Here is a 15,052-nt window from a genome sequence, read left to right on the forward strand (position 1 = left end):
ATTTTTAGGAAGCCAACGGCAGGCAGAAGTTGAGACAGAGTGGGAGAGACAGAGTTTCTGTGTGTGTGTGTGTGTGTGTGTGTGTGTGTGTGTGTGTGTGTGTGTGTGTTAGGAAAACAGCTGAGACAAAGTGTGTGTGTGTGTGTGTGTGTGTGTGTGTGTGTGTGTGTGTGTGTTTGTTAAGAAGAGAGTGTGTGTGAAAAGTGTGTGTGTGGCTGAGAGAGCACTAACAGGACAGAATCAAAGCTGTCTGGGGCCTTGTTTGTGTTGTATCTCATTAGAGAGAGAGGGGGGGTGGAACAGTGTGAGGATGACTCCAGTATGGGCATATGATACAGCACAGACACAGACACACACAGACGCCTGCTTGACTCCTACTGACACACAGAAATGGAAGAAATGAAAGCATCACAGTATACCACCCCCTTCCTTCCAAACAAAACAAATAACCCAATCCTAAACTGTGTGGTCACTGTTCAACCTTAGCCGTATGAGAAGTCCACAGGCCATAAAGAGCTGACATTTTCACAGGAAAGTCTGGTCACACTCTCTCAGTCTCTCTCTCGGTCTCTCACACACACACACACACACGGAAGGGGAAGTAATAGGGCCATAGGGAGCTCAGGGACATGTTTTGTTGGATCACTGTGTTTATGAGAGGTCAAAGAGATGGAGATATGACTGATGGACGCCGCTGGCCTCTTTCTGGGCCAGCCTTCAGGCAGTCATGGACAGCCTCTGCCTTTTACCTCTAGTACCACCTCAAACATCTGGGACATTCATGAACACAGAATAGCAACACTAAGGACAGTCTGCTTGACTCTCTATGTGTGTGTGTGTGTGTGTGTGTGTGTGTGTGTGTGTGTGAGGATGTCTCACCTTGACTCCTGAGGAGAGGAAGCCTCCTGTGTGGACTTTGGGGGCGGGAGATCTGGTGCCGTGGGCCGCTGCAGACTGCTTGACCGTGGGGCTTCCTATTCAAGACAAAGAACCACAGTCGGCACACTCTGCTGAAAATACGCCCATTAAAACCACTACAGACACACAGGCACACTCTCTTAACACACAATAGATCATCTAGGAGTTCAGCCTTGGTCTAGAATTCTGGCAAAATTATAAACTATCAAACAGGACATCATTTTTTATTTTTTTGGACAATCATAAAAAAGGGGTACTGATGATGGGAGGAGATCCTAAACCTAATTTTGAAAACCTTTAACCTTTGAAACCTAATCTAATTTTATACACTTGGCTATGTTTTCATTCAGATGTGTCTGGGAGGTTAATGACAGGCTTTTCTGTGGTGTGACGAGCTCAGAACATATTTACTTTCGGCGTGCCCATTAGCACACACAGCAGCGGGGTGTTCACGGCACAGTGGCCCGTTCCTAGAATCATGCTCCACTGGGTGTTCTGGATCACTGCTCTGAACGCACACATCTCCCCCTGCAGGGAGGGACGCTGGCATGAGCGAGACCCCGGAACCTGCACTTCCACATGAGTGTGTGTGGGAGGTGAACGGATCAGTGTGTGTGTGTGTGGGGGGTGTGTGTGTGGGTGCTGAGCAGATCCCTGGGGGGGATCTATGGGTGTATAACTGGCTAAGCAAATCTGTGTGGGTGTGTATGTAGGTGCGTGAGTGGATATGACGCAAACAAAACAAAACAAACAAATGACTCAGACAATGGCCGCTACCCAGCCAGCCACATCTGTGTACACTGGCACGTAGTGTTGATTGGAGACTACACCTTAAGCAACACAGAAGGCTCAGATAGGGGGCACCTCTTCATGTTTGTGTAAAAGGGACACATGCGAACAGGGCTTAAAGCAAGGAAAATGCCCATGATTCATGATCAGATTCTTTTAATTCATTTTTGGCGAAATAATGAGCCATTTCAATTTTCAACAGCCCTGGTCCACGCTTGACACTGCCAGAGAGCTTTAAGCACTGTGAGAAGGAGTATCCTGCAATGGGCTAAAATGGACACACTTGGGTATGGGAGGTAGGCATGCCAGCAAGGAGGCTGAAACCTAGTGGGGGGTGGGGTGGACCGTCTCGGTCATTAGAGCACCTATTAGCGCAACTCATCAGGAGACCACAGCACATCACTAGGCTGTGTGGTCAACACACTGGGAGTGGGAGATTTGAACACTGCACAGGTCCGAGCCCACTGGCCACTGAAAGAAGCTGGGTGGAGCAGTCTAATATTACAGCAGAAATGCCACCAAGAGTGGAACCAGAGAAGCAACATTGATCCTTTTGCTCTGGAACTGCATTACATCTCTCATTAACACACACAAACACCCACAAGCGTGAGCGTGCACACACACACAGACACAGACACACACACACAGCACACAGACACACACACACAGGTGATTGAAGACTCCACCTCCACTCCCACTCACTCAACCTTTACATCCGCTGCCTCTTCGAGCCAGCAATCTCATCTCCATGGCAACCTCCGTCATACTGCAGTCTCATCACACATCTTTATTTGTGTGTGTGTGTGTGTGTGTGTGTGTGTGTGTGTGTGTGTGTGTGTGTGTGTGTGGTAAGAAAGGGAGAACCCGGAGAAAATCAGGAAATAGAGAGAAGTAGAGTGAGAGAGCACAGGAGTGGGAGGACAGCTGGGGCAGGAAGTAATTTGGCAGAAGAGATGACCATATTCTGAACTGGACAATGGAAAACACAATGAGTGTCCTTCTAGCCAGGGATGAGAGCCACACAGATCCACTTCATACACCTACACACCCCAGCTCACAAATCACTCTAAAAACACACACACACATACAGACAAATCTACTCATCACAACAACACACACTACACTCCCTCTCACAAACTTGCAAAAGACACCCAAATACACTTGCACACACATTGTGCCTGTTCCTGCTCAGAACCCCTCACTGCAATACAGCACTTCTGGAACTGCGGAACTGTTCTAGAGCGCATCCGTCCTGGAACCGGTGCGGTTCTGTTAACCGTAGAGCCTTGCAGTTAAGTAGGGCACTGCTTGTGTGTGAGAGTGCTGATATGTTCCCTGAGTGTGCAAGGCTGCCTCCTGATGAAAGGCCTAATTCAGTTTGGAGGCATCAGGGGAAAACACCAGGGCTGTGAGAAGGAGGGAAATCAACACATGGGCCTGACACCACACCAGCCTTCAACTTGCTTCTCATGCTTAAAGGAGCGATTTGTAGGATTGTTACCGAACGTTCTGTAGGCCAAAATCGAAACACTGGTGAACGTTCTCAAGACTACCAGACGCAAGCTTCTGGGTTGCCAGATGTAATGAAGACTTAGCTAACGTTAGTTGACCTGCATCTGCTTTAACGTTTCTCCAACCATGACCCAGCTACACATTACGGAAACAGTGAAAACAAAAAATACCTCTCTAACCAACGTAACATATTTAGCTGAAGTTAGCGATGCAGATAAGGTTTAGCATAGGCTACCTGTTGTGGAGAAATATGGCCAGCTCTGCGTCAGACTTGAGTTCTTCGTTTGACGAAGACGTCATCATCTCAGGAAGCTCCTCCGATGTCCACTTAATTTGTTTCTTGTTTTAATTTTGGAAATTTGCCTGCCTCTCATAGGCGTTCATGACTACAATTGACAGCAAGTTGACAGTTGGCTGTTGCTAATTTGGCAACACAAATAGGAGGACACGCCAGCCCATTATTAATACGCTATTCTAGAATTAATCGTTCAAAACATAAACGAAAATTCCAAGAGATTCCGCCCCATCTCATTTTTTTCATGGGTTTTACGGGGTTTTAGTAATGTTGTCAAATAAGCCATTACTTCAATCCATTGTGTTTCCTTACTCTCTGACAACATATGGTGATCATATTTGGAATGGTTACAGTTTATTTTCCATTATTTCCTACATACTGGTCCTTTAAGCTAATAAGAGGACTCCACCAAAATGGAGTCCACCACAGCCTGACCAATGGAGTCTTTTGTCATAACATCTCTCCCTCCCTTTATTGCCGTAGTGCTCTTAATTTCCTTAGCCCCCTTCTCAAGTCTCATTCCAATTCAGAATCACTCTTATTAAAAAACACATGCCAAGGAATCAGGAGGTGCTTTTTTTGAGCACTTTGGTCAACCACAGGTTGTTTTAAATTGTGCTATATAAATAAACTTGACTATGACTATGACTATTAAAATGCCCCCTACCCCCTATACGTAACTCTCTCTCTATGCCCTTTTCAATCGTCACTTGTTCTGTTGCCAGCCTTCTCTTCTCATGTCTCACATACCAAGGTGCAGCAATACACATGACAGTGAAGGTACAGGTGGTCGATTAAAAAGCTTTCTTCCTTTCTTTTTTCCCCACGTCTTTTTCTAATCCCTCTTTCAAGGCGGGCTGCCATCCGTGTGCCCCCCCCCCCCCCAATCTGTCGTCCCTCACTGCCCTCACCCTCAACAGTGCTGCCACTCAGTCTCTCTCCCCGAGGAGAAGGAGGAGGAGGAGAAAGAAGAGAAGGAGAGGTGGAGGAACAAGCCCTGATTACTTAACGATCACTTAACGACTCTGCATCCTAGAAGAATGCTTCCGGCTCCAGTATGGGAGAGAGGATTTGAGATTTCAGATGAATTTCACTTCGGAATTGTGACTAGGGATGCACATTTTGGAAGATGGAAACATTTTAACGCCTAAAAAACGGTCCTAACTTATAACCTCTTGACATGTTTTACCACTCATAAATGTGTCAGCTAATAATATAAAATACACAGTGTGAATCTGAAAACAAGTTTGTCCAACAAAGTTGCATGAATCATCTCTGGTTTGTTGGTGGGCAATAAAAGGAGAAGTTTTATCATATCTCCACATAAAGGGGCGCTGTAAAAAAGAGCTGTGTTCTCTGTGAGGGCTTCAAACCTGTGGCAGAGGAAGAGGAGCCGGCTACGCTGATGACCTGGCCCGGCTTGTCCACGATGATGTAGGGGTTGCTGCCCGCAGCCGAGCCCTGCTTCATGTGCACGGGCGTGGAGGTGGGGGTGCGGGGCAGCGGGGAGTGGCTGGGCGTAGAGATTGGAGAGCCTGGAGGGACGGTAAACAAACACACAAACAAAATAAATACCGAGCGCAGAAATACACACACACACACACAAAAATACGACGTACAGCAGAGTTCACACTGATGAAAAGAAGTCTCAACTCCAGCTTTCCAAGTTGACTTTCTTTCAAAATTATTGAAACACAATTCCAGCTTTTTTTTGTTGTTAAAGGACCCACTGCATCTAGACATGTTACCATGCCTTTCAATCTGTATTGAAATATGTATGTGTTTCAGTGGCAGTATTATAACCATCACTGCAAGTTAATATGAAAGTAATATCTGCAATGAGTGTAGGATATGTATATGTATATGTATATGTATATATGTGTGTGTGTGTGTGTGTGTATATCTCTTTCTCCTTCGTGCTGAGCATCCTGAGGGACTGACCGGAGACGATCTTGCAGCTCATGGTGATTGGCTGGAAGGACTTCCCGGGAGACTCGGAGGGGCTCGGCGCCTGGCCCTGCGGGATGATCTTGCAGCTGGCCGTGATGGGCTGGAAGGCGGAGTTCCCATGAGAACCGAGCGTGATCTTTTCCGTGAGCTTGGGCCGGGACGGCGTCCGCTCGGAGCAGGACGAGCGACCCGACTCGATTTTGACGGCCACGCCTGAAAAGAAGAGAGAGAGTAAAATAGACGGGCAAAAAAAAAAAAGAGAAGAGCTGTTTATGACCAGGGATTTTTTAATTAAGACTGTTGGAGGGAGAAGAGTCTCTGGTCCGACCACATCAATAATTCACATGAGTGCCTGAGGAGGGAGATAACAAAAGGGATAAAAAAAAAAGTGATGAGGTATGCACAACTGTCTCAGTCCCCAGAGCCTGTGCTTTGAGTCACGACTCCCCAGTCCCAACGAGCCGTGTGCCGCGTCTGATCATCGAGGCCAGAACAGAGCCTAGGCCTCGCAAGCCGGCTCTCTGGGATTGGGTGGGAACAATCCCAGACTTCTGTCTCTCCGCACGCTATCCGGGAGAAGAATGATCCCAAACTAGTCTCAGTGTCATTACCAAACAACAACACACAACAAAGAACAAACCAAATATGTCTGCTACAAAAGAACACACTCTGGAACTACTCACGGCGGATTAGGGCCTCATGAATGCCAAACCCAGGCCAGACCCACCACCAGCAGCTATCTGTTCAAGCGTCAGTATTAGTGTCATATTTGTTTTTGTGTTTGTTTTAGTGTTAGTGGGGTGCCTAAGGCCAGCCTTGGCCCTGGTTGCATCAGGGTCATCATTACATTAAGCCTCTGTGGCTCACTGCACATCAAAGCCATCAAACACACTTCAAACTCCATCAACATGTTCAGCAACAGCAAATGCACACTCACACACATCTGAGCAACCAACCAAGGCGCTAATGAAAAGTAGTCCAGCAAATTGATGTTGCATCAAACCATGGACAAAAAAAAAGAAAAAAGAACCACAGGTGGCCTGATATTGCTGATTGAAAAACACACACTCAAATATGCAGTTGGATTCCTGCAGATAACAGCACTATTTAATGTGTCTCTCTCACACAAATAGCCATTACACTCTCCTTCATTATGGCAACACATTGTGGAAGAACACATCCATTAATCTAAAGTGGAATGAGTCAATGATTCTCAATGCCAATGCTAGACACCCACAGCTATGGTGTGTGTGTGTCTGTGTGCGTGTGTGTGTGTGTGTGTGTGTGTGTGAGTGCAGGTAAGGGCTCCGCACCTTTCTCTGTGCCTGGGAAGGAGTCCTGGGAGAGTTGACCGGGGGAGGGGGCGGAGGTGAGATGGGCACTGGTGGAGCCCATGGCACATGACCTCTGAGAGGAGGAGGAGGAGGAGGAGAGGGGGGTGGGCAGGAAGTCATCGCCAAGGGAGTTTCGATGGAGTTCCACATCCACCACCTGAGAGACAGACAGACAGACAGACAGACAGAGAGAGAGAGAGACAGAGAGAGAGCGTCAGACATGGTTGCAGGGTCACACCGCCGCCAGGCTGCACTGTTTTCTGCACAACCCCCAGCGTAGGTACTTTTGACACTTAAAATGTCCCACGGCACACTAACATCCTGTGTGAAGAAAAAATAAACATACCAAAGCCTAACATTTCAAATAATACAGTACACAGATATGGCCTTATTATGGCTTCTATGCAAGACCTGCTCAATAAAACAAGCGCCCTCTGTTTCATTTGTAGGTGACTGTATCTAATTTAATTGTTGTTATGAACTGGATATGTGATGATTCTGTGAATACTGGATATGGGGCCCCCGTTGTACAATGCCTGCATACCACAAATAATGCAATCATACAATCAATGAGAGCATGTGGTTATAAATTCTTTGATGCAACAGTTGCTTTTCTGGATCAGTGAGTGACATTTGGGTAATTTTCTGCGGCACACCTGATGATCTCTCACGGCACACTAGTGTGCCCCGGCACAGTGGTTGAAAAACACTGGTCTAGAGATTAGACACAGCCACTGTTAGGATTCAATTCTGATTGGCTTCAAGTCTGCACTTTTCATGTGCTGTCCCCAGACTGTGAACCCTCATCACAAACACACCAGTCTAGTGCAGCCAGTGGTTGAGTGACTGAGCTCTGTGCTTGACGCTGGTCGGACTTACACCAGCGCTTTTCAGGGTCACATGACCTGCGCCTGGAAACTGACGGGGTTGCAAGGTCGTTGTGGAGACTGCACTCACACACTCTCTCCTACTGGAGAATACACAATGGACATGAGGAGAAATAGCCTGACAGAAGCGTGGCGTGATAGGGAGAGTGTGTGGGCCTTCAAAAGCCCCTTAGACGCATGGATCGTGTCTCCAACACACACACATACATCTCAGACACACACACACACACACACACACACACACTCATCTCAGGCAGCTTCAGACAGCCGTGGAGGAAAACATCTCCGCCACAACAACCAGGTGTCACTCACTGTTGGTGTTGTTTTCATTTCTGTTCTGCAAAGCATGGGTGTGGACGTCAGACATTTTTTATTCAGCAATGACTGTGCTGCTGGGCTGTAGAGCTGGCAGCCCAACATCCACCCAAGACCCCCCCACACACACACACACGGACTGGGATGTGCCTTACCGTCTCAGCTCCAAGTGTCTGCAGTCCCGTATACGTTCTGTCAAGCTGTGAGGTACCAAACCCCGGGGAGCAGAGAGACAGAGAGAGTGGAGATTACAATCATTACAGCAACCCTGGGGAGTTAACTATCGCCAGTAAATTACACACCACTATAAATAAAACTTACACCACAATACATTTAACGACTTTTTAACAATGTGGGATATATCATATACAATTTTATAGACTGTTATAGACCACCTCTACAGCAAACTAATTAATCATCACGCAGAGAGAGAGAGAGAGAGAGAGAGAGAGAGAGAAAGAAAGAAAGAAAGAAAGAAAGAAAGAAAGAAAGAAAGAGAAAGAAAGAAAGAAAGAAAGAAAGAAAGAAAGAAAGAAAGAGAGAAAGAGAGAGAGAGAGAAAGAAAGAAAGAAAGAAAGAAAGAAAGAGAGAGAGAAAGAGAAAGAGAAAGAGAGAGAGAGAGAGAGAGAGAGAATAGCCTTAAATAGGCTGTTTTCCTCCTGGTGGTCATTAGCTGGCCGGTCCTCACTCCTATGGGCAGAGGCGGCGGTGGCCCAGTGGCGTGCTCTCTCCCCCAGTCCAGCCAATACTGCTCCCACAGCTTTGGCCTCTGGGCAGCCCACATCAAAAGGACTGGACCCAGTCCTACTGCCTACAGGCCTCCCTACAGGGTCTCTGTCTGAGTGTGTGTGTGTAGATATCAGAGTATATAATCAGCAGGAGAGATGCCTGAGATGTTGTCAGTGTGTGTGTGTGTGTCTTTGGGGGAGGGTGCTGGGGTCAGCTGACCTTTAAGTTGTGGATGATGTCGATGCGTTTGTTGCGTGGGTCCTTGAAGTGGATCTGACAACGGACAGGAAACTCTCCCCAACCTCGCCGAGTCAGGTGGAACGGGGGCTCACTGAGATGAAAACACACACACACACACACACACACACACACACCCTTTAATATTTCATAAGGGTTTTTTTCCAATACATAATAAACACATATTGGCCTCTAACAGAGAACAGATTTAATGGTTCTAAAAGAAGATTTCTGTTTCCACTTACACTTCCACAAGCCTTTGCCATGTAGCTAACCTGCTCCCTCACGTCAGAGCGAGGGGCACATTCAACAACGCTGGTGGGGAGGGATAGCATCTTATTCTGTTATATAGCAAGACTATTGTATAACTAGATCAAACCTGTCACAAGCCATTTTTTGACAGATTTATTCTTCTGAACTCAATGACCCAGTACATTGCTAAAATTAATGTAGTGACACAATCTGCCACTAGAGGGCTCAGTTGAGTCTTGTCCCACTTTCAGAACAACAACATAAGTGTTGCCTCCCAGTGATTGTCCCTGGGGGGAAAGACGTACAAATGAAAACAATACACAGCTCAACGAGGCCATCAGAAAATGTGGGGCAACCTGAACTCCTGTTGACTCATTTGTCTCTTTAGAAAAGTGCGCCTTTTTCACTTTTTTTTTTTTTTTTTTTTAACAAGGATACTGAAGAAAATGTCAACAAGGGCTGAACAAAAACTAGGGAGGCCTCACACTCTCACACATACCCAAAATACACAAACGCACTCCCACACACACAGTCACATGTAAAATACACACCTGACTTCTACCAGGTCATTAGGCTTGTAGCTGGGGTGCAAGAAGAACCAGACTTTGCGCACAAAGTGGTCAATGCTGGGCTCCTTCTTGGAGCCCCTGACATAGACCATCCACTTATGGGTGGACTGGTCATTCTCCTCTCTCTTGTCAGGGGCTATGTACCTGTCAGTGGGGAGGACAGAAGTGGAAGGGGGGTCAGAGAGGAGAGGGCAGAGAGAGAGAGAGAAGGCAAAAAGGAGAGAAGAGATGGACAGACAGAGATGAAAATTAAACGAGAGAAGAGCCAGAGAAAAAGAGAGAAGAGAGGCCAGAGTGAGAGAAAGAAAGAGAGATGGAGGAAGGCAGAGAGAGTAATATGTCTTAGTGTGCTTAATGTGTCATTTCAGAGTGCAAAAGTAGTCATGGTGCTTGTTTTCCACTGAATCTGGGAGACAGTCTGGTCTGGCAGGGAGAAAAACAAGCAATCATGTGACATCTGAACAGCCTGGCCCTGCAGCTATGTCAGCAGGGCGCACCACCGAGGCCTGCCACCGCTCTGCTCCGCACTCATCAACACCGGCAAATCACACCGGCAAGACAGGACACTGAGCCAGTCAGGGCACGTCCCCTGGCTCTCCTACCTTATCTGCACAGAGTTCATCATGCCGAGGAGGGAGGAGCCAAACAGTCCAAAATCAATAACAACAAAATGCAACAAAAAAAAAACACTTAAGTAAGTAAGTATAAGTATATATACTTTTTTGATCCCGTGAGGGAAATTTGGTCTCTGCATTTAACCCAATCGGTGAATTAGTGAAACACAAACAGCACACAGTGAACACACAGTGAGGTGAAGCACACACTAATCCCGGGCGCAGTGAGCTGCCTGCTACATCGGGCGGGAGGGGAGCAGTGAGGGGTTAGGTGCCTTGCTCAAGGGCACTTCAGCCGCAGCCCACTGGTCGGGGCTCGAACCGGCAACCCTCCGGTTACAAGTCCAGAGTGCTAACCAGTGGGCCACGGCTGCCCACTTGAGCAATACAAAAACTATGCATGTGACCTTTATCTTATCAAGTATATTTTCTGAGATCAGAAATATCCCCAATACTCCACAGATTTATCTGAAGGTGAGATTAAGTAGCAACAGCAGTATATATCACCCTAAGCAATAATCAGACATTTTAACTAACATTTGAACATGGCATCTACCTGAAAGAAGAGGTAGGATAATACACTATTAGCATAAAACTAATGAAAAACCAGTGGTTTCACAATACTGCCTGAGATTAAACGGTTGATAGTCACACGTCATACAAGACTTCCTTTGTACACATTAACTGGGTGTTATTAACCATAACAGAGTAGCCCCGAGCAGAAGTCAAGATCCATCTTGATCGCCCATGATCAAGCCATCACTCATAATTCACCTGTTTCATCTATAAGTTATGAGTAATAATTCACAGTCAGAATTGTCACAAAGTCATCTGACAAAACAAACCTCTTCATCTAAAGCCTTACCAATGTTCTAGGGCAAGGTAATCTAGAGATTCCTAGAGATTCCACACACACACACACAACAGATGTAAAAGTCACTCACTTGGAGACATTCCCCACAACAATGGTCTTCTTGACGTACAGTCTTGAGGCCTCCTCTCCGGTGACGTGATAGGTGACCTGCTGATCCGCGGCGGCTGATGATGGCACTCCAAACGTGTCCTACAGGCAAAAAAACACACTGCATGCTTACCTGTGTATCAATGATCGTTCACTCCCATCCCTGCTCCTGCAGTCCATTCTGTCATGCATGTTGTAAGTCTGTTCCTGATCTGAATACCTGACTGAACCTTTCATTGACTCTCTGCATTAGCTGAACACACATGGTTTGGTTAGTCAAAGGCTTTATATTTACACTGGGCTGTGTGGAAGAAATGGGGTGAAGGGGGTAGTTGTTTTGGCCAGTGGCGGCCGAAGCAAGTCAGAGGGCCCCTGCATTAAATATTAAAACAACTTACTATCGTAAAAGCACCAATTACCGCCCCTTTCGTTTGAAAATTCTAAAACAATTATGTTTTTTTAGTACTTCAAAACAAAATAACATTTGATATGAACCTCACATTTTTCAGTAGCCATAGGTGTGTAGATTTGAACAAAATCTGGTTTGGCTTTTACTGCCTGAAATATCTGATTTTGTTTACCACGCTCGGAGTTTAGCGCTGGGCTGGTGGGTGTCTATTTCTGCCCTCTCACGGCACATCAACGGCTAGACCGAGAATTCTCGTCGCAAATCAAAATTCCACTGGAGCACCAAACGGATTTGTACAAGCAGCCTTACAACACTGTTTACAGCTCTTTGAGACACGGTAAAATGTAATTTTTGGTACATAGCTAATTTAGATAGACTTATGGTGTGGGTGCTTCAGTTTCTTTAGGAATCCGTCATCTCGGTTTGTATAGAAATGAATATTAAGTGACACATAAGATGGCAGAAATAGGGGACGGGCGGTAATAGGTGACGTTCCGATAGGTTCTTTACAGAAACAATGGCCTAGTTACCTGACCAAACAACACACAAACAAACCCTGTAATTAGAAGGGCTCTCGGGGAGAGTGCAGACCTGTACTTGGGCCAAATTGCAATTCAGCCATTTAGTGACAAACCTGGGTATGTTCCCTCTAAGAACCCTATGACTTTGTTTCCTACGTTGAAAGTCATGTGACTAGAACAACACATAGTTGGATGGGTGCCCAAAAGTGCTGTGAGATATCCAGAAATTCCAAAAGATAAATCCCCTAAGTGACAAAGTCACACCCAGCCAAACAGTTACAAAACTTTAGCGAGGGTGACAACAACCACAGACAAAACAAGCCTGCTTTTACCATGTCAGCCACTTGTCCCAACTGGTTTTATGACAATCCGAACGGAATATTCACACCCAGTATTGTCTGACTGTTCCATGCTATACTGATGCTTGCATCCACCACGCACCACCCTTTCGTTTATTCATGATCTTAACATGCATGCGTGTGCTTTGAGATTTGTATGTACACTGTTTTAACCTTCAGCAGGCCATTAGGTTTTGCCCAATGAAGCCCTTGAAGGATCATTACATTTCACCACAACATTTGGAAGCATTACATGAAGTTTGAGGAGATTTCTATATTTTCCCTGATTCACTTTTACCAATGTTTAACAGCTGTGTCTGACTGTGTGCACCTTGACATGGATCTGACCACCATATTCCCTCCGATCCAAAGCCGCCTACCTTCCCTGTGTTGCGTCCCGGCCGTCGCTCCCCGCGGCTCCCGGCCTCCCGCCAGATTCCGTCCCGCTCGCGCTCCCCGTGTCCACCGTCCACGTGCTGGCCCAGCGACTCGCTCTCCGAAGGCCCCAGCGAGGCTGCTTCCGAGCCCTGGTTGAGGGGCGAGGACGAGCGAGAGGGCGACTCCAGGAAGCGCTTGATGGCCGGGTGGTTCAGCACCAGGGCGTCGCTCTTTGACGCCTGCCGTAAACAAAACAAGAAAAGGACAGGTGAAGTTACAGTATGCAATTCTGTTGAAGACATACAGAATCAAAGACATAAAACAGAAAAAACAGTCATTTAGCACACTCAATGTGTGGTGTGATGCTTAGTTCTGTAGTCCTGTAGCTCGACTGGTAGACCCAGGTCAAATCAATGACTGTGAAACACATGAGGAGCATGTCATCATGCACTTACATCCTGAAGATATAGGAGCCAAATCGGGTTAGTCATACAGACAAAATGGGAGCCAGAGTATGTTTTGCAAAGAAAAAACAACCATTTCTGCCCAGGAATTACCATTTTACCAGAGTACACACTGTCCAGTCACTGGGTTAGGCTCCCATAGAGCTCACATACTTATGATAAAGTGGCGCATCTAACCAGCACTGTAGTGGAAATATCTTTGTATAAAAGTGCTTTCCACGTTACTGAATACAAATGCAATGGAAATGTGAAGACAAACAGTGTGAGTGATTGTGTTATAGTACCTCTTGGACCTTGGGCTGCCCAGCATTGGCGTAATAGTTGGCCACAATGCAGGCTCTCAGCTTGTCCATCATCCGCCGAGCTTCATTGAGACGCTGTTAAAAATAATAATAATAATGAAATAAAACACAGAGTTTGCACATTTTTACAAAAACTGAGTAGCACAGCTCCTTCTGAGTATATTGAACATCTGGCTCAGATGATACTTACTTGGCCAATCACTTCAATCTCATGTTCTTTATTCTTCATCTCCATAGAAAACTGTTCTCTGATGATGACTTCAATTTTCTGCACCGTCGCATCCCGTGCTAAGATATTTTTTTGTGCAATAAATGATAAAAACACATATTTGTGTCACGACATATGCAGCTGTTTGGAAAGTTCTAATGTTTAACTATCACATTTATGAATTCAATGATTAATAACTATAAACTGAATGCAAGATGATTACCATTCTGTTCCACAATTTTGTTTCTCTTATTCTCATGAACTTGTGATATGTCCTCATAGTCTGGGTCATTGTCTTCAATTTTCCTCTTGATTCCAGACATGGTTGTTTTGTCAACTGTTTAACAAACAACAGTTTATCTTATGTCAGACTTCAGAAAAAGACATTGGCCTTCCCCCTGTTTGGCTTCTCTTTGCAGAGATCTCCATCCATTATAAAACGATAAACACATTAACCTTTCCATTATATTGGTAACGTTGCCTACTTTCCCCAAAGCTTTTTCTTTCTTCACATTTTGAATGGAGGTATGGACGTAAACAACACAACAAAAAGTATACATGCACTCTACTCATTTCTAATAGCCTGAATGAGAAACGCAACACAAAAGTAACAGTTTGTCGTGCAGTTACTGTTTACAAGGTGTGTTAGTTGGCTCTTCTCTGAAATCTTACTGACAATGCTATGCTATAAGTTATCAATAATTAGATTCTAACGTTACTTTAATGTCTGAAAACATCCGTTATATTCGATTCATCAAAATCTGTCACAACAATGTTTACAGTTAACACAGCTGAAAGCAACTCAGTGCGCTTCAGTAAGATATTGCATTTAACGTTAACACAATTTTAAAATAACGTTTAACGTTAACATCTTATTTGGTAATCCACTTGGCTGCTTGGTTTATTAGCTAGCTGTTATCAGAACATTACATTCTCTGCACTACTAATAATGAGCAAGGTCCATTCCATTGTGATTGTCTATGGCACGGTGCAAGACATTACCCAGATTTAATTGAATAACAGAAAAGCTTAAAATGAAAACGCAAACATGACAAAGCTAACAAATTGAC

At 45.5% G+C, this 15,052-nt stretch overlaps 1 protein-coding gene across 1 annotated transcript in view; it reads right to left on the reverse strand.

The window, feature by feature from the left end:
- Positions 1-15,052, reverse strand: part of yeats2 (YEATS domain containing 2) — a 48,914-nt gene that overhangs the window by 33,297 nt on the left and 565 nt on the right. The window contains exons 2-13 of the mRNA XM_048247226.1: positions 14,206-14,319; positions 13,965-14,062; positions 13,757-13,849; positions 13,011-13,247; positions 11,346-11,464; positions 9,770-9,931; positions 8,949-9,060; positions 8,156-8,200; positions 6,778-6,955; positions 5,456-5,677; positions 4,888-5,049; positions 880-974 (exon numbers count right to left, since the gene is read on the reverse strand). Coding sequence (XP_048103183.1) covers positions 880-974; positions 4,888-5,049; positions 5,456-5,677; positions 6,778-6,955; positions 8,156-8,200; positions 8,949-9,060; positions 9,770-9,931; positions 11,346-11,464; positions 13,011-13,247; positions 13,757-13,849; positions 13,965-14,062; positions 14,206-14,305 — 1,623 coding nt within the window. The 5' untranslated portion in view covers positions 14,306-14,319. The remainder of the gene's footprint in view (positions 1-879; positions 975-4,887; positions 5,050-5,455; positions 5,678-6,777; positions 6,956-8,155; positions 8,201-8,948; positions 9,061-9,769; positions 9,932-11,345; positions 11,465-13,010; positions 13,248-13,756; positions 13,850-13,964; positions 14,063-14,205; positions 14,320-15,052) is intronic.

This window comes from Alosa alosa, chromosome 1 (assembly GCF_017589495.1).
Source record: "Alosa alosa isolate M-15738 ecotype Scorff River chromosome 1, AALO_Geno_1.1, whole genome shotgun sequence".
In the NCBI taxonomy this organism is placed as follows: Eukaryota; Metazoa; Chordata; class Actinopteri; order Clupeiformes; family Clupeidae; genus Alosa; species Alosa alosa.